The sequence below is a fragment of the Podarcis raffonei genome, chromosome 6 (assembly GCF_027172205.1).
Source record: "Podarcis raffonei isolate rPodRaf1 chromosome 6, rPodRaf1.pri, whole genome shotgun sequence".
Lineage (NCBI taxonomy): Eukaryota > Metazoa > Chordata > Lepidosauria > Squamata > Lacertidae > Podarcis > Podarcis raffonei.
Window position 1 is genome coordinate 72,513,560 of NC_070607.1, and position 23,833 is coordinate 72,537,392.

Sequence of the window (23,833 nt, forward strand, 5' to 3'; positions counted from 1 at the left end):
CAAAAGGACATCGTTCTCCTAGCTCCCCCCAAAGCTACACATACCTCTCAACTGCATCAATGTGGAAATTCCACCCCCAAACTGGTCTATATTCCTGCACCGTATCGAAACACCTTGTATTATGCATTCACAAAGAATTGCTACATGTTAGGGATTGAGCCAAAAGTTACTATGGTCAATGGAGATTCTCCTCATGGCACCAGTGGGGTTTGGACTGTCCCCCAGGAAGTAAATGCTATTCTTTAATTTAGATGCTATGATGTCCTACTTCTTAATGCCTGGTTTTGTCCAGGTTTCTGGTATGTTGAGAGGTATGAGAAAAGATAATTAAAACAAGCAGAAGAGGAGCATATATATGTGTGTGTATATACATATATAAAGATATATAGTAGCTCAGTAAGCTGGGGAAGGAGGTGGTGGCACACGGCTCTCTAGGGTGAGGTTTTACACCACAAAAGCAAGCAGTTAGTAAAACATCATTGAGACCTGAGGGGCCACTGGAGGAGCAGCCATTAAACTCTCTTCTTTCGGGGAGGCTTTTACTGATGGGCCTGACAAATCCTTTTCTTCCCAAGCTGGTTCTTGAAATTTGCTCTAGATTAGAGAAAAGGGGTTAGTCTTAAAAGAGCAGAAAGGAACTCAGCTAGTGCCTTGGTTGGAGCAGTGGGAAGCTATTTTTGTCAGCCAGCCACTAGCTTGCCAAAGGCAGGAGGGGAGGGGAGGAGGGGCTCACAAGCCAAGCAAAAGAAGGGATATCAAAATTAAGAGATGCAAGAAGGAAGAAGCTGGAAGCGTGAGAATGTTGCTGCTAGGTGTGTGCATGGAGGTATGGGAGAGATACAAAGCTCTCAGCGTGTCATCCTTTCCCACCCTGCCACTGCACGATTCCATTCACAAAACTCATTTTGCTTGGATTTGAGTTAGCAGCTGGCACTCTCCAAGTTAGCCAAACCTCCAGGAGTTCTCTCTCACACGCACATACACACACAGAGAGAACAATCCAAAAGCTGATGAACTGCCTGGGCCAGCAAGTTTGCATTCAGCAACTGAGCCAGGTCACACACACACACACAAAGGACAGGGGATGCAAGCAGCGGCTCTCGGTCAATGGCCATGTTTGAAGCCATGGCACATGGTGCATAAAGGCAAGTCACACAACATGCTTTATGAACTTTCCAGTGGGACAGTTCATTTGAGAGGTTACCACAGCTTCTGCCAAAGTGATTTCACAGCCAGAATCAGGAGAAGCCAGCTCAACATCCCCTTCCGGTTCTTGCTCTGATCCGACAGAGATATCTTCCTTCCAAGATGAAGACTGGGATGGTTCTCCCTCACTTGTTCCTTGTACAACAGCTAGGTAGTTCACATCCAGGGCTTTGCCATCCAAAGTGCCCGAGGCCAACTCAACATCTGCACAGCTGTTCTCTAAAAATATACCTGTTTGTAGCTCTATCTGCATCCTTGATAGATCCTTTGGTGTCTCATTGCCAGTGCAACTCTCGTACAACCCCTTTGGAGTTGCATGTTGCTCACCAAAAAGTGGGCTATATACTTCACCTTGTTCAAACATCCGGATTTTAGAAGCTACGGAGACTTCTTGGTCCATCTCATTTCTATACTCAAATAAACCCCCGTGGTTCTCTACAGGTGCTGCTATATCCTGATGTTTTTGAAGTGGAGTAGTTGTATCTGTGCTAAATGCCATGTGATTCAGTGGCTCTAGACCTGGTTTCCCTTCCTTGATAACAGTGTGCAGTTCTTCCCTTTCCTGTGCTACGGTATGATAAGGATGCGGACATTCTTTGCTCCTTTTTGCTGGTTCAATCTTAGGAGAGAGAGTATGGGTGGCCTCAGTTCCACCTTCCAAAGAAGATTTATCCTGGAATATCTCTCTTGATTCTGGAGGTTTAGTATCAGGAGGGCCAGCCTGGGATAAAATGTCACCCCTGGATGGCTGTTTCAAGTTGGAGAATTTATCCCCAGTCAGCTCTTCTAAGTCTAGAGTTGCACCCTCTGTTTCTTTGAGATGATCTTTGGCTACCTCTTCCATTTCATAGTGTCCATCCAAAGCTGAGCCTTTCAAGTCTTCGATTTTATCCTTACTCACCCCTTCTGCTTTTACGTGCCTATCCAATTCTTTATCTTTAGCCAACTTATCCAATACATCTCTGTCTAACTCTTCAGCCTCAGAGGGAGCACCCTGAGTTGTCTCTTTCAACTCTGAGAGATTATCCAAAGTTGATGGTTCATCTTTAGTTGACTCTTCAGACAGAGTAAGCTTATCTTTCATCATCTGATCCACTTCAGGATGGTTGGCATTGGCTGCATCTTCCAGTTCTTGGAGTCTCTGTTTATCTACAAAATCCAATTCATGGTTATCCTCTTTAGCCAACTCTTCCAATTCAGGGTGTTTGTCCTTGGAAGAGATTTCTGATGTGGTACATTTACTTTGAACTTCAGAGAATTTGTCATGGGGAGGCTGGCTTGAATCAAGGGTTTCATCCTGGGGCAATTCTCCTGGTTTTGCATCCTGTGGTTTACTCTGCTCTTCATCTGAAATTTCTGTAGTACAGGAAAGCTGCTGTAGTGAGAAACCCAGGGTGGATTTCGTAATCTCTATGGCTTCCATTTGAAGGAATATTTGAGAAGTTTCAGTTTCTTCTAATTTATTAATTTCTCTTTGAGTTTCTGAAGTTCTGAATGTCAAACTTACTTTTTCCATGGCAGTATCAACTTCCTTCTTGTCAGAGTCTTCTCCACCTTCTTGGAGAATATTGTGAGTTTCATCTGCTCCCTGTAAAATCTGTGGCATCGATAAATGGAAAACTCTTTGGCTGAATTCTTCTGTAGAATGATGTGCATTGGATTCGCTGTAAACTTTTGTTCCATAATCAGTTGGTTCCACTGAAGTTTTTTTCTCTGGAGTTGATGAATGCTCTTCTTTCTCATAAGCACATGACTCTGCAAGATGTATCTTTTTACCATCCTCTGTAACTTTTTCAGGCAAATCTGATTTTATAATTGGTTTACTGAGCTCCGATTGTCCTCCCCCGTAAGTGGACGACCTGGATTGGAACTCATCATCTTCCTTGATCTCTGTTGCACCGGAAGCTGGTGCAAAACTGGGGCTCTTCTCTTTTTCATCTAATGACTCTGTTTGGTTTTCCTGCCTGCCTTCAGATGAGCCGGGCTTTTCTCTGGCAGGTATTGTATTGATCTTATCACCATCTTTTTCATCAGTTTCTTCAGACCCCAAATAGATTATCCTTTCTGCAGCAGAAGATACCATCTTCACCTTAGTTCTAACAGTCTCAGAATCTGAGGTAGTTTTGAACACTTCTTTGTCTGACAGAGTCAAAGTAGTCCTGTGTTCTTGTATTATGGTTCTGCTTTGTTTGTTTGGAGATTCTGAGGCATTTATTTGTTCTTCTTCAACTTGGAAACCTTCAGGTATGGTACTCTTTTCTGTTGGTCCTTCGGGGTGGTGAGCTGGCTGCTCAAGAGTGGTAGAAGCCACCACTGCTGCTTCCATTTTGTCTTTCTGTTCCCCTTTCTCCTCAAGTTTAGTGGAAGCTACCACCACTGCCTCTCTTTGGCCTTTCTGTTCTGCCTCCTCAGGATGAGTGGAGGCTACTATGACCGTCTCCATTTTATCTTTCTGCTCATCTCTCTCCTCAGCAGACTGTCCATCTGTCTCAGAAGAGTGTTTCCTGCTATCTCTCTCGTACACATCATCATCCCATAACGATTCAAAATCTTCTGGGCTGGCTATCATTTTGGCTTTTTTCTGAATATGTGCTCTGCCTTCCTCGCTTGCTTTCTCTTCTTGCTTTGCTGCTGCTGCTTTGAGTTCCCTCACTGCAGTGGTCACTTTTGTTAAATCCAAATCTGGATGCTTCTCTGAAGGACCTGCATGCGCCTCTTCTTTCTGGGTCTCAACTATTTGTTTTAGTGCTAGCTCTTCCAGCCCAGAAGTTTCTCTTTCTATAAATACCCAATGCTCTGAACCCTGCATTGCAATTGGAGCAAGAAGAGTTAGCATTAAACATTAATTTCCTGAACACCTCATTATTAACATGCAGCAAGAGTCTTGCCAACATCCTTGTAATCACTAAACTGTATTACTACTAAAGAAACAACCTGGTGGTAGATGCCTTTAAGGAAGTGTTTGTTATTAACTGAATGCATGCTGAAATCTCAGAAGCACAGTTCTGAGACTGGTGCTGAGAGCTGGCTTTTAACAGACAGTATTTCTCCCTTCCCATTTGCAAAAGTCTGGTGCCAAAAGTTTATACAAATCATGAGCTACATAGTCAGCTATGTGAGATTCTGACTGTTGGATTGATGATTTGGAAATTCAAGGTCTCGTGATCAAATCAGAATTCTAATGTAAGCTTTAAAACAATATTCAAACATTGATTTAAATCACCGACATGTTAATTATCTGCATACCTAAGCAACAAACTCATGCATAGTGCATGGTTATATTCACATCTAACTAAATCACTTTGTAAGCTGGCAAGTCAAGTTACTGTAATGAGACTTTCTCTTTGGTGCCTAAATTTCCACAGTGAAATTTATCCAGATCTTTCATATCTCAGTATGTCTGTGTGCAAGAATGATAAACATCTTTCATGGTGGGAATGGGAGGAATCCCTTTAGCCTATAGTCAAGAGCAAGACTACAGACTGAAGATCTTGTTGCACCCTGTTTTTCTAGGCTCCAGCAGCACCCACAGGTTCTCCACACTGAGAAAGCAAGTGAAATGGTTGAGACACTTTTGTTCTCTCACATGGTGTTACACTGCTCTGGACAAACTTGAGTAGAGGCAACAATTTTGGTCCAGTGTCCCAGTTAATATGAACCCAAGACCAATTCCATTTTTAAAAAGGCAGATCAGAGGGCTAGAACTAGGAATGCACTGCTAAGAAAGTAAAAGGCAGAAACTGTTATGCAAACTGCTTTAAAAGGCAGTACAGCAAAGTGTGTACATGAGTCTGACCAAACTGCGGGAGGCAGTGGAAGATAGGAGTGCCTGGCGTGCTCTGGTCCATGGGGTCACGAAGAGTCGGACACGACTAAACGACTAAACAACAACAACAGCAAAGTGTAGGAGGCAGGGAAAAGAAAACCTAGTATTTAGTGCATCACGTAGCACCGCAGTACCAAACTACTTAAACACTGTGTATGATGCTGTGTGTTAATATGTAGTGATTTGCTTTTTATGTCATGTGTGTTATCCAAGCCCATCACCCATTGAGGGTTCAGTCATCACTGTAGAAGAAAGCAGGAAGACAGAGCACGTATTGGGGTTGGAGATGTTACTGGTGATTTCCCCAAAGATTGAAAGAATGCATTGCAACAGAGAGATTTTTCCTGCAGCCTCACAAAGGCTTCAGATCTGGTGGAGGCAGCTGTGATTTGCTCCAGTGCCATGCGCTACATTGTGGTACAGTGCCACGAGTCAGTCTGAGAGGCTAATTACACCACAGTACTCTTCAATACTGGAAGGCAACTATGGAGCAAACAGTCGTGCAGGTCTGAATGTATGCACAGAATGAAGTACCAATCATTTACAGCTGTATGCTCAAACCTTGCTATAGAAAAATTTGTGTCAACTGCACTGATGGGAATAAAAACAACATGTAACTCTATTTGCCTTGTCCCATTAAATATATCTTCAAGAAAACTCAAATGTAAGAATCCGCAAAACATCATTTCCATTTCTATCGTTGCTGAGTCTCCTAATAACTGGTGCTGTGACAAATGTTCGCTCATTTCAACATCGAAGTAGTATTTTCAAAGCAATCAGAAGCATATCCTTAAAAAAGTCTTAAATGTGCATCTTTTTTTGAAGCTGGCATTGTTTCCTCTATACTTTTTAGGGACATTGCAACTTGGTTAGAGCTTCCTTTTCTTTCCTAGAGTGATCCTAGCAAATCAGGGATTACACCAACACCTTGTGAACTATTAAATTTGCCTGTGTGCTTATGTCAAAAGGGAGAAACAAAAATGGATTCAGAGTGAAGGCAATCCTTCCTGGAGTGGTCACATGGGTGACCCTAACCAATTAGAGATCTTGTAGTGAATCTGATGACATACATTATATGCACAGTGCTTCAGACACTTCATTCATACAATCTACTGTACTCTGCTGCACAAAGGGAAAACTCACATTCATTGTTCTGTCTGCCTTTGTTTCTGGCCTCACCACTCAGGAAGGTTGCCAAAAAGAAAATGCAGCCCCTTGGGCTGAAGAGGTCTCCCCCCTCTTGGAAACCAACTATTATGCAGCATGGCATCTGCCTTTATTGCCATGCCCTGAGGACAACTAAGCACCCACACTCAAGTTTGATTGATTGTCTCTCCATAATACAGTTTCTCTCCCACTGTCCACTAGAAGGCACTTCTCTGTAACTTGGTCCTGGGCCATACTGATACAGTTAAGGCCCAAACTAACTTTCGTAATCTTGAGAGCTATGCCAGAAACCACATTCAGAACTGGCACGAACTGTGCATGCTATCCATCCTAAGATAGGAACTAGCTTTCAGAGTGAATGAGTTTGACAACTATGGTGCCTGTGCGAACAACTATTGGATTGTTTATTGTTGGTTGTGAAATGCCACAACCATTGCTCAAGTTACAAGCTGTATATGCATGCACCTCCATTAACTGCGAACTGAATACAATATCAATATTACTTTCCACTGCAGCTGATTTTCATAGAGTTATCCTATTCAAGTACCAGCTAGTTCAGACACGCTTTCAACAAACTTTACCCCAATAGTCAGTTGAAGAGTCTACATATACCACTGTCAGGACAATATTCAAAATCAACCACATATCTGCCCTTAACACACCAAGAATTACTAGGTTGGATGGAATAACTTTATAACATTTCAAATGAATCCCCAATTTACTGACCATTGCTAAATATGGCTGATCAACTGTAATTAACAGTGTGATCTTATACATGCCTATTCAGAAGCATATCCCACCGAATACAGTAGGTAAGCATGTATAAAAGATTGCAGCCTAAACCTTTCTTACTGCAAATGGAAACAAAAAAGAGAAGCAGATACAGAAAGAGAGAAAAAGGAAGGGTGGTGATAACCTCAGGAGAAGAAACAAGGCTTTTCTGTGTAAAAGACTCCATGATTAAGGCAGCTCCATGCTCAGATGACAGATCCTCTGGAGAATCCTCTTCTGACATCTATTTCAGCAGGGGAAACCCAAGACCCCAAGGCAGAGAAAGAGGCAGAGAAAGAAAGAGAGAGAGAGAAAGAGAAAGAGTGAGAAAGAGAGAAATAAGCAGTAGAAGAAGAGATAATGAGAGACAGAGAGACAGTAAATAAAGTATGGAGAATACACTCCATTCCTAGAGCTTTCACTTTCATCTTCCACTTTTACCTGACAACTTTTCTAGCATGAAAACACCCTATCCTTCAGCTTCCATCATTTCCGTGTCAATGACAATAACAACGACCTAATGAATGCTACTTCTATCTCCTATAATGCCTGAAGACACAGAGATCCACCTTGCTTCCATCATAAAGGTTTCAGCTCAGTTCCAGACAGATCTTGCTCAATGCACAACCTTTGATCTAGGAATATTCGGCAAACTATGAGCCTAACTAGATGTGATGGGTGCACTCATTGTTGTTTATTCCATGTCTACTACATTCACAGACAGAACAGATGGGGTGTCCAATTTTACTATAAAAAGTGGCATGCAGTAAGAAGAGTTCAGCCTTCCTCCTCCTCATATGCCTTTGCTTCAGACACCTTTGTTCCTAGGCTGCTTTACATTCCTTTTATTGGAGCTGAGTTGTGAGCAAAATTGTTCTGAGCAATGAAGTGTGGAGAAGTAAGTGGGGAAGGACTCAGTTCTCCTCATCTATGCCCCTGTTTTGATGTAGAAGCAAGACCTCCATCCCACCTTATGTGCAAATAGGACAGACGTATAATGACAAATGTGGCTGCCTCCATCAATTTGGTCCTACCGCTTTCAGCCTCCATTTGCTTGTATCTTTGCCCAGAAACCACTGTTTTAAAGTACCAAGAAGCAGAATGCACACCACACTAACACTCAAACCACATAGTGGTGGGTGATCCATGTCCCAACCATAAAGGCTGGAGAGAATTCAAATGCAGTAGATGCCACATAGCCCCTGATCAGACTGATTCTGTTATGCTGTGAGCAGATAAAGTATCAAGTACGAAGCCACACAGAACAGCTGCATAGCACTGATATGCAACAGACAAAACCTTCATAAAATTAGAGCAAAACAAACCTCGTTGGCCTTCTCTGGGGTTCCCCTTGGTGTCTCATCCTCATGTTTGGGCGAGGAAGAGGCAGGCGAGGAAGGCAGCCTCCTATCCCGGTCCCTGTGCACGAGTTTGCTGTTAGGTTCCTTCAGGGTCCTCTTCAACTCATTGATGCTGGCCTGGTGCTTTAGCAAAACATCTTCCGGTTTGTCTAAAAACTTTTGGAGGGAGAGGGGAAGGTAACTACTGAGGTGAGGATTAGAGGAAGGAACATGAGTGGGACGAGTGATCTTTTCCGAGGTGGAAGCTTCACTGAGTTTAGAACCTCAGAGGCTGTATCCTCTGTAAAGTGAAATCTCCACTGCAATGGAGACTTTTAATTTTCATGAAACCACAGCTTAGGATGACAGTTAGGGCTAAAAGACTGGCCCTGCCACTGAACTTAATCAAGCATGGTCCTGTTTTCCTTGAAGAAAAGTCATCCTGGTCAAAGAGATTCCATTTCCCAACCCTTTTTGTGTAAACTTTATGGGAATCTATAGCAGAATTCTCTTTCTTGACTCCCACAGGCCTAGATTTTATTTTATTGGAATGTTAGTCATTCTAGGGTCAACAGCTTAAGGAGCCAAGAGACAGATCTGTTTCTGTCCAGTGTTTCCAATCTTGTATGGTAATTTCCACTCGATATCCTCAGGAACATCAAGTCTGCAACTGAAAAAGCTGAAGATTTAAAATCTGAACCAGGAGCCAGATATAGGCTATTTCAAATAGTAAAAAAAGATGAAAACAGGGCTCTAGGTTTGGTATAAAATCAAGTGGGTTCAGGGCCAGAATTATATGACTAAGTCATCCCCTTTTATAAAGTTTTTACTGTGGTTAAGTGAAGTTCCACCCTGTTGGATTGTGCAAACTGTTTCAAAGAGAGGAAGACCATAAATATGTGTGCCCAACTCAAATAAGAATTTAGGTCCTGTTCCCTACCTGTGATATTCTTCTCTGATGAAAGTCTCCCCTCCCTGTATTTCCAGATTCCACAGAGATGCCACAAAAACCAGTCATCAGCTCTAAGTCCCTTCAAAGCAGAGCAGCATTTCCCAAACTTTTTACAATCAAAGGACATTTTTCTTCAGAAATAAAATTGGAGTCACACTGAAAGTTTTCTGTTCTGTCTTAAGACTAAAAATAACTGGGAGTGTACTTCTTGTGCTTCTGTTTGAGTCACTGTTCTGGGTGTCACTCCCAACTATAAAGAAGCACGCCAAGAACAGTGATTTATATTCAGTGAAATCCTATGCATTTCTACTCGGAAGGAAGCCCTAATGATTTCAGTGGCACTTGCTCCCAGATAAGCGTGCAAAGAGTTGCAGCTGAAGAGATGCAACTTTTGAGGATGAGTAATTCTGCTGTCTATGAACTAGGAGAGATTGAATGATTAAACCATCTCCAATGCTGAAATTCAGCAGAAGTATTTTGCCTGCAGTGGAGACTGAGCGCTTTGGGGCTTTCTATAGGCATCTGTCTGGCCACTGTGAGAACAGGATAGTGGACCAGAAGGTCCTTAGACCTGATCCAGCAGGGCTCATCTTGTGTTTTTAAAAAGGCAAGGCAATAATAACTAGGAATGCAGTCTCCTTTGTGAGTGGGCAATTAAAAGGACCCTTTAATTGGTATCCTGCGCCAGACTAGCAGTCCTCTTCTGCCATGCTAAAGAACATATTTGGGGAATGACTGCCCCAGAGGCTGAGAAACTAAGAACTGGAAGTGTGAGCATCTCTGAATCAGTTTGCCCCTTGCCCCATTCATGTACCGGTGTGGTTGTAAATAAGGACCATAAAAGGGTTGCAATATGGAGCATGCAGAAGTAATGGATGGTAAAACAACACAAAGGGAACAATAGCCGGCACTGAAGATCAGGTGCTTGGAGAATTTGTGTGTCTGTGTGGATGGATGGACAGCCAGGCAGGAAATCAGTAGCTGTTACACCTTGGCTGTCTTGGGAAACTAAAACTGTAGCATGACAACATTAGTATGCAGTGACAGCATTTCATTCTGACTGTGGTTTGCTTTCCAGTTTTGATTCTAGAGCCTGATTCAAGCCTGCTAAAAATAAATCAACCAAAACCATCATTATGGGATTCAGGCTAATTTGAATGGAAACCCTATAGTTCTTCTCTGAAGGGGGAAAAGGTTGAGGAACAACTCTGCATAGTAGGAGAAATGTGCAAATAATAAGCTGTGTGGAAAGAAAGAGCCTTAACCTTCTTCTTCACAGCCTGTGCAAGATACTTTAACAGCCTGGCTGTTTATTTTTAATTCACCTATCAAATGTCACTCAAGTTCATCATCCAAAGAAAAAAACTGAGGGCAACTTGGTTACATTGCTTTCTACTGACTGGCAGCTTAGCAAGGTGACCAGGTGAAAGCTCCAATTTCAGTTCTATCCTAACCTGCACAAACTTCAATGATGCAGATCTTCTGACCTGCCACTGAGTGGTGTACATTCTTGTCATAACTATTTCTGCCTCTGAAATACCTGTTTCCTACCTGAGGACATCAGGGCCGGAAAATGGAAAGAGAGACAATGGGATACTAAGAAAACACAGAAAAGTGTCAGTTGGGTATTAAAATATGGATGATTTCCTAGGAAGCAAGTAGCTGAAGTGACCTGGCTACTGCTTGCAAGGAGGGCTACTTGTGGAATAAAAGATGCTTCCAGTCTGAATACATCTTGTATCCCAGTAAACAGGGGCACAATCAGTGTGGTTGGCATGTTTAAAAGAGGATGAGCTCTAGGATGCACTGATGAGGCGTTAAGACATTCCAGAAAGAGAATACCTCCTGCTTGTGCCTTGGGGTGGTTTCTTGTTCCGGCTGGCAGCAAAAAGAAGGGGGAGGGAAGGAACTAGCAGAGTCAGTCAAGGGAACTCATAGAACACACATTATACTGAGGTTATAACTCAGGAGCCAAGAAAAATATCATCTGTAATGCCATGTGGTTTCAGCATGGAGTTGTCAACATTGGAAAGGGCTCTCTATGGTGTAGCCTTTTTCTCTGCAAATGAGGAAACCAGGAATGGTGTGTGCCATAAAAATCTACTGATGAAAATTTGGGAAATGGAGGTCAGAGGAAATCACAAGGGCAGATTATTATTTGTTAAATAATGAATTAAATCCCATTTCATATATTATGAGCTGAGCCCCAAATCCCTGAGAATTCAAGGTTAAAAATATGTCGGCTGTTGCCGTTAGCCAGCCTTCCTTGCTTCCACTATCTGTGCCAAGCAAAGCTACCCTTGTGAAAGGGGTATGGAGCTGGGAGGGCTCACCAGAGATAGAAACGGACCTATAAGCTCCATCCATTCATGGGGTGGGGAACAGCTTGATTTGAAAAGCCCAATTCTGAATTGAGATGAAGGGAGTTTGCTCCTCACTTAATTCATCCCTTAATTCAAAGAGTAGGGGCCAGGGGGCAGATAGGGCAGAAACCTCCCTTCAGGGGCAGATCTCCCAAAGCCTGGATGTAGATTTTGTACCTTTAGCTCCTTGATTTTTGTTGGGGTGGTCACCTCTTCATCCTCGGTCTCGGACCGCGTTCTTCCTCCATACCTGCTGTCTTCGTCTCTCCTGTCTGACTCTGTTCCTCCATCGTGATTCTCGCTGACTGAAGCTGGGCGAGAGAATTCTGCGCAGAAAAGAGAGAGGAACGGAGGAGCCCTATTTTGTCCCATTGAGTCCAGCCAAAAGCAAGAGCAGATTTGTTCTGCACAGGCTACTGTACCTGCTTTTTAATACTAGAAACAATCTAATCTCAATATTTAAAAAAGGTGCAGAGCTCCCCTTTCCCTTGGTGGGGGACACCCCACAGGCTCGTGATCCAACACTGCTATAAAATCAGCTCTGGGATTCAAGTCTTATTTTGATCTTTGTTTTCCTGAGATTCCTTGGGTCAAGTCCTTGACAACCCAAAAACATCACCACTCATCTGCATTGGGGCTGATCATCTCTTGCTTAGCACACTGTATAATAAGTGGCTTACTTTATGCTACATCTATAGAGGAATTATCCACCTAAAGTTTACAGCATGTTACACCCTGAAAGAGAACTTCATGAAAATGCTTTACTGCTGGTATCTAACTCCATCAAAGTTGGCAAAAATGTACAGAACAAGGTCAAGCATTTGTTGGAGATGTAGAGAGGCAGAGGGTACGATGATACACATGTGGTGGAATTGTAGGAAAATAAGGGAATTTGGGGGCATAATATAAAATGAGCTAAAAAAGATGTTTAAAATCTCTTTTGAAAAAAAACCCTGAAGCCTTTCTACTGGGTATAACAGGTATGGACATTCCCAAAAATATGAGGAAGATCTTCCTATATGCAACTGTGGCAGCAAGAATTTTAGTAGCCAGAAATTGGAAAGGAGATTCCATCCCGACCAAAGTGGATTGGCAGACAAAATTATTAGAATTTACAGAATTATCAAAGATGACAGGAAGAATCAGAGATAATACAGACCAAATGTTTATTAGAGAGTGGGGTATTTACATAAAATATCTTAAACAGCATTGTAAAAATGTGAATTCTCTGACAGGTTTAGAATGACCCCTGCAGAAACATAGAAAATCTTATAAAAACAGAGATATGGGAAAGGATTGGAATGATAACGAAAAGTGTGTTACATAAAAGAAACCTGGGACCCTCGATGGTGTGACTGGAAGTCATAATAGAAGTTGTGTTGTAAGAAATTTATTTACTCTTTGCAATTTGTATATTCTTTGGTTTTTCGTTTGCTGACTTTTTTCTTTCTTTTTTAAAACTAATAGAGCAATTAAAAACAGATGGTGCTATATAAGGAAGGCAGAAGAGGAGGCATATCACCTGCTCTCCCATACTGTGGATCTATTCCTCAGGAATGCGTCTATCTCTGGTCAGCTCACTGTTTCTACATAGTGACTTATTATATATTAGCCCCATGAAGTAAGAATGCATTGCTAACCCCTTTGCTTAAAATTAATGGGGCAACTGCTTAACCAATGTTGATCACTTTGCTATAGTTACTATAAAATATATATAAAGCAAGTGCAGTAAGCGCAGTCGAAAAGTGCTGCTTTTTGCATTCTGATCTTAAAACATCCAAGAGCTGTTCAAATCTTGCTGAGAATCTTGCTACCAACTTCCCAAAATCATAAATGGAGCTCCTGTCACCCACTTTTTTAGTAGCTTCTAGGTTTACAATAGTGCAGGGGGACAATGCAACATGGCAGAAACGTGGTGAACAAGACCACTCCATTGTTGTAGTTCCTCATCCTCTATGGCACAGAATTCCCTTTCTAGGGCAGTTTTTCACTTCTGCTCTCTGCTTCTCCAAGAAGAGAAGCTGAGTTGCCTTGGGGAACATAATATTTCTAACAACACAGGAAGAAAAACCTCTCCAGCATTCACAACCCCCCCCCCAAATATCTCATGTCCAGAAGTTGCAGACGGCAGCTCAGGTGAAGTGAAAGGGCTAATGGAATCATCTGCTTCTTCATTGCTGAGTCCCTATTTTAAACAAGTCCTAAAGTAGGGAAATTCATCCCCCCAGAGCAAATGAACTTGGTGGTTTAGACCACAGAGCCACCCTCTCCCTTTACCTACCTTCTTAAGTTCATAACAGCCCTATGAGTCATGCTGTTGTGCATGTGTGCGCGTCTGTATGTACATATGAGTATTTTTTTCTGCTATAACCAACAGCTTTTTGCACATTTGGAAGAAAATTTTCCTTAAAAGCAATGGTCCCCAGACTAAGGGCCACCAATACTTTTCTCCTTGTTTGGGTGCCATTGATAAGCATAATCTTCTCCATGGGAGCCAAAATCCTTGCCCCATTTGGGGAAGCCTGGCAACCCACCCAAGGGACTCCTACGAACCATTGTTGGGAAAAACTGCTCTTGAGCCCAACACAGCAAGGAATAGTAAACTTGCTCCGCTAGCCCACAACCACCCATCACCCCAGTCAATGCCCCCATCCTTTGAACATTAGCCTTCCCATGCCCACCAGTGAACCAATCTCCCTCCCCCTCCCCAATTTGGGGCATACCTCCATCGAGGCTGCGAGACATGGTGTACCGTTTGCTGGAGGAGCGCTCGAAGTAGGGGGCAGGACGATCGATCAGGGCGCTGGCCTGTCGCGTTTGAGCCTGTGTTCGCCCACTGTAGCGGAACTTAGAGCCCATGACTAGGAAGCCCTTTGGGGGAGGCTCCGGGGACACTAACCTGCAGAAGGGGAGGAGGAGGAGGGAAAACATTGTAATGGATTAGTAGCCCGCTCAGCAATAGGATGCAAAGTACCAGCTCTGAGACAAAGGGAAAGCAGGCAGCAGTGGCAACATCTCAAAGTTTGCAGATTTTATGCTGTGAACTGCTCCAAGATCTTTGGATGAAGGGAGGTATACAAATTCAATAAATATAAATGAAATATATTTATATTTATATATTTATATTATATTATGTTTCATTATGATATTATGATCAAATATGTTTAGCCAGAGGTAGCTTACAATCAGCCTCAAGGTTGTGAGTTGCTCTGTCTGTCATACAGGATTCTCAGCATGGAAATCTAATGTCAAGTAATTGTTTACTTAATCACTCTTTCCAGGACAAGTACCATTAGATGAAATTTGTGGCTTCATGTGCAGACATCATGCATGCACACCCCACCAAAAATTTTCAAGGTTCTCATCCAGTCAACAGATTACCATTCATCAATAAACAGTGATTCTTACTTGCCAGAACAACCTTCTGCAAGTTATTAATGTAGCTATGTGCTCCTTCAAACCACTGTTTAATCGGACTTTGATGCCCTAATTTTGAAGAAAGAACATTTTACTTGCCCTGGTGATGCAGCAAGTGAGATTGATCTGAAGGTCCCTTGACTGTGACAATCTGAAACTTTGATGTATCTGGGTTCTGTGCTGCCTTGCTAAACAGTTTGATTTATTCTACACATTAAGCAGAGTCGAGTGATAGATTTCTGGACTGTGCTCCACAATACAGGGGAAGGTGGCATTTATTTAATGTCCTGCATGTCAAAGGCTCCCTATTTTATAATAAACCAACATGTTTGAGAGTATGCAACATTAAACGTTTCTCTTGGATGTGCAAATTTTATGAGTCCCCTCTCCTGCAGTTGGAACTGCTACAGTCCAGAATTCTACCCCATTAGATTGACAAGTCCTTCTGTTTAAAGTGTAGAATGGCTCTTATGTCTCAAGGCAAGGCAGCTATGCTATCTCGGTTTCCTAGATCTCCACTACTCATTTGAAACTATGTGCTTCCCCACCTGAAGCATCTCTTGTACCTTCCACCCCACAGAAACTGTTTGCAATGTTCACTTGCTGACACACACACACACACACACACACACACACCCCTATACATAAAATAGTTATTTGGATTTGCAACCTTTTCATGGCACTACAAAACGCAAATGTTGGGCATCTCCATCACCCTGCAATGGGATCACCCTTGATATGCATGCAAATGTGTTTACGGGGAAAGTAACATTAAAAAACATTAAAACATTAAAAAAAACATTAAAAACATTTAAAAAAGAAAAAAAAGAATGCCTATTGAAAAAGAAATGTGACTACATTTTGGAACAAACGCTAGCATATTCCTGCAAAATGTGCCTGTAGCAAGCCAAACATCCGGGTCTTATTTTAATATGATGTTTCATTTAGTAATTGCATCTGAATCTCACCCCTCCTTGAAGGAGTTCACAATACTGAGGGATATCCCATTTCCTCCCCACAACAACCCTGTGAGATAGGTTAGGCTGGGTGTTGTTAACTGGTCTGAAGGTCAATCATAGAATTGTAGGGCTGGAAGGTACCTCAAGGGACATCCAATCCAAATCCATGCAACGCAGAAAACTCAGTTAAAGCATCCATGATAGATGGGCATCCAACCTTTGCAAACCAGAGAGCTTTGTAACCAGGTAGCTCTACGTGGGGCAACCTTTGAAGGTGACCCGGAAACTACAACTAATTCAGAATGAGGCAGCTAGACCAGGAGTAGCCGCCAAGACCATATAACACTGGTCCCGAAAGACCTACACTGGCTCCCAGAACGTTTCCAAGCACAACTCAAAGTGTTGGTGCCTTTAAAGCCCTAAACGGCCTCGGCCCAGTATAACTGAAGGAGCGTCTCCACCCCCATCGTTCAGCCTGGGCACTGAGACCCCCCTCCAAGGGTCTTCTGGCGGTTTCCTCACTGCGAGAAGTGAGGTTACAGGGAACCAGGCAGAGGGCCTTCTCGGTAGTGGCGCCCACCCTGTGAAATGCCCTCCCATCAGATGTCAAGGAAATAAACAACTATCTGACTTTTAGAAGACATCTGAAGGCAGCCCTGTTTAGGGAGGTTTTTAATGTGTGATGTTTTATTCAATTTTTAATTTGTTGGGAGCTATCCAGAGTGGCTGGGGAAACCCAACCGGATGGGCGGAGTATAAATGATGATGATGATGATGATGATGATGATGATGATAATAATAATAATAATAATAATAATAATAATAATAATTCGAATCCTACTTGGAACTTTCAATCCAAGCCCAGCCCTACACTGCCTTTTTCATATAAAATGGTTATGTTTTATGGCATATAAATCAAATCATCCATTATCACCTTTCTAGCCTACCTGAATGTCACAATTCTTCTGCTTTGGTGAACGAGCCAGTTGAAGAGCACTACATGCAGCTCTCTGGGGCACTTGGTTTTTCTAACCTTAACTAAATTTTTAAAACATTCTGCCTGCCAATGCCTAAGATGTTCCCATCATTTAGGATTAACTAAATCAGTGCAATCTGTAGAAAGTTAACCCTTGACGAAGAAGAGCTTCCGAGCCAACTCTCTCTTCCATGCATTCCCCGAGGGCTTCCCTGGGATGTTAATGGCTGGAGTGCCAGAGGAGGGGCAGGGAGAGCAAAGTCATAACTAAGCAGGCAAGGAGCAGAGGCCACAGGTCTTATGCTGGAACATGTGTTGGTTTAGTGTGCAGCCATCTGCTGACACAGCTCTGTGGGGAAAGATGTATTTACACTGCGGTAAATATATCCAGTTACTAGGCTATGTTATTATGACAACATCTGCTTCCAAACATCTGTTATTCTATTAGTGTGAATAAAGGATTGGTAGGAAGACCTCAATGATTATTATTTATTTATTTATTTGGGGGGTAGTTTTAAGAACTTTAAAACCACCCTGCACTGCAGGGGGTTGGACTAGTTGACCCTTGGATCCCTTCCACCTCGATTCTATGACTGTGACTATGGCAGGCCCACGTGCAGCAGAGGAGAGGATACAGAGACAACATCAGTGCGTGCAATGCAGTTGGGCTGAACCAGGAATAAAAGAACACGCCTACCCCTGCTCTGCAAACACAGAAAAACTTAAGTGTGTATTTTGTGTGTGTGATGGTTCTCCACTTCAAACTTTTGTCCACTTGCCCCAGCCCTTGCCTAGAAGAGGAGAAACAAACCTATCGTGTTCAAGGCCTGGAAGGCACACCCAACTGGGTTCACTTAACTCCCCCTCCAATAGAATCCATTTCATAAGACTGGGAACAGAAAGCCATCTGCATACAGTGACGTCTCAAGTCAGGGTGTTATTAGACTGCTCTTCACTAATGCTCAAGGTTTTCCCCCCGTCACACTCCTGATCCCTTATCATGTCCCCAGTTCCTATTTCTCCTGTCTCGAGTTTTGCCCAATGGTCTTATTGATTCTAGTTGACTTTATGACTCTGCCTCTTGATTGTGGCTTGGATTAATGGCTCTTGCCAGCTGAAGACTGAAGCCCTGCACTTGCATCTTTGCCAAATCCTCGCGTAAGCTGAATTCTGACACGGTGTCACTTCCCTGTATTGCTTTGTTATCAGCTAGATGCACAGACGGTTTATCCCCTGAAGCTCTCTAGTGCTCTTTCTCATGTGCTCTCCCACCCCACCTTGAAAGAAGAGGAAGTTTTGGCTTTGTGGATGTGCCCAATTTCGGAAGATTGTGAGGAGCACTGTATGCAATTTACGGATTCCTTGCGTTACGTGGAAGCCACACAATGTGACAAAGAAACCCACAGTCAGCCCTACTTGCTTTTTGTTGTCATCTGAACAAACAAACCTTCTAAATGCATCTAGGGATGTTCTGCCAGCTGCTCTGCAGTGAATGTTAAAGGGGAAAAGGATGTCACAGGAAATGTGCAGGGTAAACGATCTGGGACTATGTCTTGATGTATAAAACATTGGCCTGTCAGGATAGGAAATGTTTCAGAGGCAGACAAGTAGAAAACCTGCAAAGTGTGTGACCAGGAGCAGGGAAAGGTTGCCTCAAAGCCTTTGCTCCTTTAATAGAGCTCAAATGCCCCTGGCAAATGTCCCATCCATTGGAGATGGAGTAAAGGATGTGTATGGACAACTGCCTAAGAAACAGTAGCTTACAGAGTCATAACCAGTTCTGTTAGTCTCAAACAGTAAAGGCAGATCTGCATACATTTTCTTTTGCCAACCATAAGTAACTGTCAGGGCCCTGAAACACACTCCTGCCTACTGAATATCCTGGTTGGCCCATGCCTGGCACAGCCTAGTCATTTCCCAGATCATCCTACTGAGCAGAACTCTGAAAGTCTCCCTTTAACAGTGGGTGTTGAGATTATCAAGATGCTGAATTGAGCACCAGATACCCAATTCTGCCCATGATGTGCACATTCAACAGCTCAGATTGTAGTGGTCTACTTATGTGAGCTGCGTTAATACTGGAGAAAGGAATGCAAACCATGCTATATATCAATTTCCACAAGCAGCACATGAAACCCATTCCCATGAGTGGGAATTTATGACCAGAGATACTGCATGCATCCCCCCTTCACACGCAAACGAAGCACAATGCGCTCCTATGAGCTGTTAAAAGCTCATAGCAGCAGCAGAACGTAACATATGAATTGACTCTTTGAATATTTACTGAAAAGATACAGGTGAACAGCGTCTCATTGGACAGGTAAAATTCATGACCTCTCCCTTCTTGATTCATAGCTTGGGCTAGAATAAAAATGCACGCAAACACAGAGGGCCTGGGTGGAACCATAATCTGGGAACTAGCAACACCAAGTCAGTAAAACAATTTTTGCCTTCAAGAGAATTCTAAACCTAGTTGAAGTCTTACAGAACACACAAAGCTCATTTCTCCCTCTATCTTGCCCTACCCTGTAAACTGTCGCAGCTACCAGTATGCTTCATATTCTATAGCTGGAAACAAGATCACTGTTCCCTCTTGTCAGGTAATAAGGCAACACCAACCATGCTGTAAGCTGCAAGGCTGAGGTTTGCTTTTTTAAGAGACCAGAGATTCATATCTGGGAATCCTCAAATTACCGCTCCACAGTAAAGATCATATCTGGCAGGGACTCTGTTCTACAGGTTGCTTCCTGCTCAAAAACATATTTAAATTTACGGGGGGGGTGGCAATATATCTTTATCTGAATTTATTTTCACAACAACCCTGTGAAACAGGCTAGACTGAGCGAGAAAGGATCCCTAAACCTTTCAATCTTATCTGTAGCACCTCCTTATAGAGGACAAAGCCTTCACGATTCCCCCCCACCCCGGTCTCACCTGAAGAACGTGTGGTGCTCAATGCAAACTTTCCAGAGTCTCTTGGCCGAGCGGTGGTTCGGCAGCTTGAAGCCAATAGTACTCTCAAACTGCTCATACTGAAATTGCAGGGAACAAAGAACAGACATTATGACCAAGAATCAAGTCAGCCCTTACCAACTCCTCTGAGGGAATGATGGACAGAAAAGGAGGGAGGAAGGTAGGTGCCAGCAAAGATGAAATCAAGGTCTGCTCCAGTTGAACAGTCAGTCTCTGTTTTCCCACCAGGGACAAGTTACATCAACCGTCAGCTTCTGCTCCAGTGAGGCTGGTGGTTGGGATCAGTTTTTGAACATGTGGTTCTTGGTGTATTTTGGCCACTCTAAGAACAGGATGCTGGGCCTTTGGTCTGATCCAACAGGACTTTTCTCATGTTCTTAAAACAGATCTTTCCTACTCCAGAATCCACAAACTCAGTTGTGAGTGGGACTGCCCTTCCCACCCCAACCACCGGTTGCTCCTGCTATGGACAACCAGCAAAAATATCCCTTTCCTTTCTCTGGGTTCTCTGTGAACTGCAGAAAACTCAAAGGATGGGTGGTCGGAGTTTTTCACTGTGCCAGGCATGAGAGACGAAGAAAGGTCCCTGATTGCACAAGATGTTCTAACAACATTCCAAGGGCATGTGTTTAAAAATGCCCAGCAGACTTTTCCTTTTCAACATGGGCTAAGACTGGAAACATAGAGTGCATGTGGAAATGGGCTCTGGGGCACACTTTGCATGGCCAACCCTGCTTCCCATCTACAGACCCAGCGTTCACATGTTCGGGCAAATGTGAGCAAAGAAACTGAGAGACAGAATCTTCCCATCTGGCACTCGGCTTCAAATAAAACAGAAATGGTGAGCATCCTTCTCATTCTCCTGCTTCTCCAAAGTTTGTTTCAAAGTGAAATATATATCCTTTCTTTGGTAGAGGACTCAAGAGAGGGGACAAATCAGTGGCAACCAGAAATAATTGTTGGCCATTATGTCAATGCCAAATCTATGGACCTCCTGAACACTCATTACCCAGATGAGGAAACTCGTGTTTCTAATGTTCAGCTTCTCCCCAGGAATTGACTGTCTGCTAAAGAGTGAACTTTTTTCTTTCTTTTGGACAGGGGACACTTGGGACACTTACCTCACCAGGTCGAATTTTGATGTAGAAATTACTCCTCTTGTATGAAATCTTGAGGATCTTGGGCCAGGCAAAACGGTTTATTCTCAGCCTGTCCCTATAAATGAGAAGGCCGTTGGCACAAACACCTAGCATGATGTCAATGCCTTCTGAATCCTGCGCAAGAGCCAAAGCAGAAAACGAGAGACAGAAAGAAAGAGAGGTATTAGCACATACGAAAACCCATCAGTGCAAAGTCAGGCATTCAAAGCAAATCCTCAAACCCTGCTGGTAAGTGCCAAGGTATTATTTTAAACAGGTCAAGGATGTGAAAGCAGGGAAGGAGCAAGGGCAGGTTAACACACCACCCTCCTAAATTCCAAGTGGGTCACTTGTCTGCCTTTATCCCCATCTAACTCATATAGAAACAATTTCAGAACTTGAAAGAGATCATCTGACCAGCCACAACTTTAGGAATGCGGTCTCTACTGGTGAGCCACACCTCCAGTTCCAACTCCAGACAAAGGAGATCTTCCTGGTTTAGGCCTGAGAAAAGGGCGTTACTAGGGGGAGCATCATGGAATGTCGTTCTTCTTGGAAAGACCATCAGGAATTTTGCTTTAGGAAAGCGGGCACACTAAGAGTGCAGGTCATTGCGTGTCTTCTGTCATTCTCTATGCTTGCAAAAACAGGCTGCAGCATAGCATAGCATAGCTACTTCTTTTCCCCGGGCTAATGTTCCCCAAGCAGGCAAAAGTTGACTGCCTAAGTATTTAAGACACAACAGCAGGGGATGCTTCACTGGTGAAAAGGACTGCAGGGACTGAGGCACCACAGCCAAGGTTTAAAGGTGTATTCCCCATTAGGGGATTCTTGTGGGGAGCATATTGCACTAATCTCATAAAATGCGCTTCATGATCCTGGGAAAAGTCCTGGCCAGCAGCACAAGCCTGCCAACAGCATTTGCTTGCAACATCTATTTATTACAAAGGGGGTGGGCGTGTTGGAAGTATCCTCCCATGTGCTCTAACCCACAGACAATTTTGACGCTAGGGGACAGCAGAGTGCTGTTCAGACTGCTATCCGGAAACCAGCAGGCTCCCAGAGTTGTGGGTCATGATTTAGAGAGCTGTTGTAATCAGAGGGATCAGATATGTGGCCCGAAATTCAGTGCCCTCCGTCTTCTCGAGGCTCCTCCGCCTCTTTGAGCACACCAGGAAGTTTGCTAGAGAGCAGGCAGGTGAGATTTTTCTGCGTTCAATTAGCTCTGGCTTTTAAGGGATTAACTTCACCCCATCAAATTGGGTTGCTGCTGTTCTAGCTGGAGAGGCCAAAACTTGCTGTCCTAGCAGCCAGATCATGCATGGATATGGAAGAAAAGAAAAGTTGTGAAGGTAAGAAATACAGGAAACAGAGACAGGAGAACAGAAAAAATGGTAAGAAATACGGGAAACAGAGACAGGAGAACAGAAAAAATGGATGGAATTTTAACTGTGTTAGGAGAAAGGAGAAAACATGTAGGAAACTACAGGTAGATGACTACTAAATAGGCGTGTGTGTGGACCACTGAATAGGCGTGTGTGTGTGTGTGTGTGTGTGTGTGTGTATACCAAGAATCTTGTTGTGTGCTTTTCCTTAAAAACACACACACACACAACCTGCAAAAACTATGGAGTAATCAGCTTCCATGGAATAAAATCTCCACCTTCCACTTGTTACAGAAAAGGTCCCACGATATGGCCGCATGGTACCTTAAAGTTTTGGTTTTTTGTTTTTGTTTTTGTTTTTAAAGACAGCTCCAATCTTAAACATTTGACAGTTTGTATTAATCTGCGTCACCAAGATGTTTTCTGATAGGGAAAAAAATGATGGCAGTGCCTCATCTTATTATTAGATGAGTCCTAGGAAAATTCGCACCACTAAACTGATGCATCCTGTGCGCTGGTGCAGAGTTTGGCCGGGGGTGAAGAGATGATGCGGCAATTTCTTCAGGGCATGCAATCCAACCCATTCTGAGGGCTTCTTCACACACTACAGGTCTGCCGTACCTTGGCATGATGCAGGTCAACTCCATACATAGAAAGCTTCTTGGCATTCTCCAGGAAGTGAATTTCTGCCTCTCCAGGTGTCATGCCCCTTTGAAAGGAAAGGGAGAAACGGCAGAAGTGTAAACCATCAGCTCCTGACAGCTGGGCAAAATGCTGGTATTTCCTTCACTGGGCTTTTACAAGACAGGGGCAGAAAGAAATAGATTGCACAGTGCTATCTGCTCTCAAACAACTGTCAGAGAACCCATTTCCCAGGTCTTGCTTGTTCTCAGGACAGAAGGACAGAAACATACTCACCGGTAAGTCTTATGCAGCTCCATGATACGCTCTTCCAGCTCCCTAGTTTGGTTTGGAGCAAAACGAAGCTCACCAACGTAATTGCCCACGTGCTCCTCGACGTCATAATCTCCCAGTTCAGCTTGTACAGCATAGGAGCCCAGTAATGCATGCGTTACGAAGGAACATGGGAGGCGCCCACTGATGATGTCTGCTCGGAGCTGCAGGCACAGGTAGTATCTAGGGTGGGGAGGGAGTCAAGCAGTTGGGACAGCCGTGAGAAAAGCAAGCAGGAAATCAGGAACTTCCTTGCAGTCATTTAATAAGGGGTGGGCCGTGTTTACTTCTTAATACAGCAAGCCATTTGTTAGTCACCAAACCAAACACAGCCCGCCATTGGGGCAAGGGTGGCTAACCTGAAGCCCTCCAGGTATCACTGAGCTACAACTCCCATCGGCCCCC

General features: G+C 43.4%; 1 protein-coding gene across 5 annotated transcripts in view; it reads right to left on the reverse strand.

The window, feature by feature from the left end:
• The window catches only part of EPB41L1 (erythrocyte membrane protein band 4.1 like 1), a 169,149-nt gene that overhangs the window by 8,639 nt on the left and 136,677 nt on the right, over positions 1-23,833 (reverse strand). For 2 of the 5 annotated variants that reach the window (XM_053393993.1, XM_053393991.1), the window contains exons 8-15: positions 23,393-23,611; positions 23,096-23,183; positions 21,072-21,224; positions 19,912-20,009; positions 14,349-14,524; positions 11,803-11,951; positions 11,105-11,140; positions 8,296-8,487 (exon numbers count right to left, since the gene is read on the reverse strand). In XM_053393993.1, the coding sequence (XP_053249968.1) occupies positions 8,296-8,487; positions 11,105-11,140; positions 11,803-11,951; positions 14,349-14,524; positions 19,912-20,009; positions 21,072-21,224; positions 23,096-23,183; positions 23,393-23,611 (1,111 nt within the window). Of the gene's footprint in view, positions 1-486; positions 595-7,115; positions 7,215-8,295; positions 8,488-11,104; positions 11,141-11,802; positions 11,952-14,348; positions 14,525-19,911; positions 20,010-21,071; positions 21,225-23,095; positions 23,184-23,392; positions 23,612-23,833 lie in introns of all 5 variants that reach the window. The other 3 variants (XM_053393989.1, XM_053393990.1, XM_053393992.1) reach the window with 3 other exon arrangements.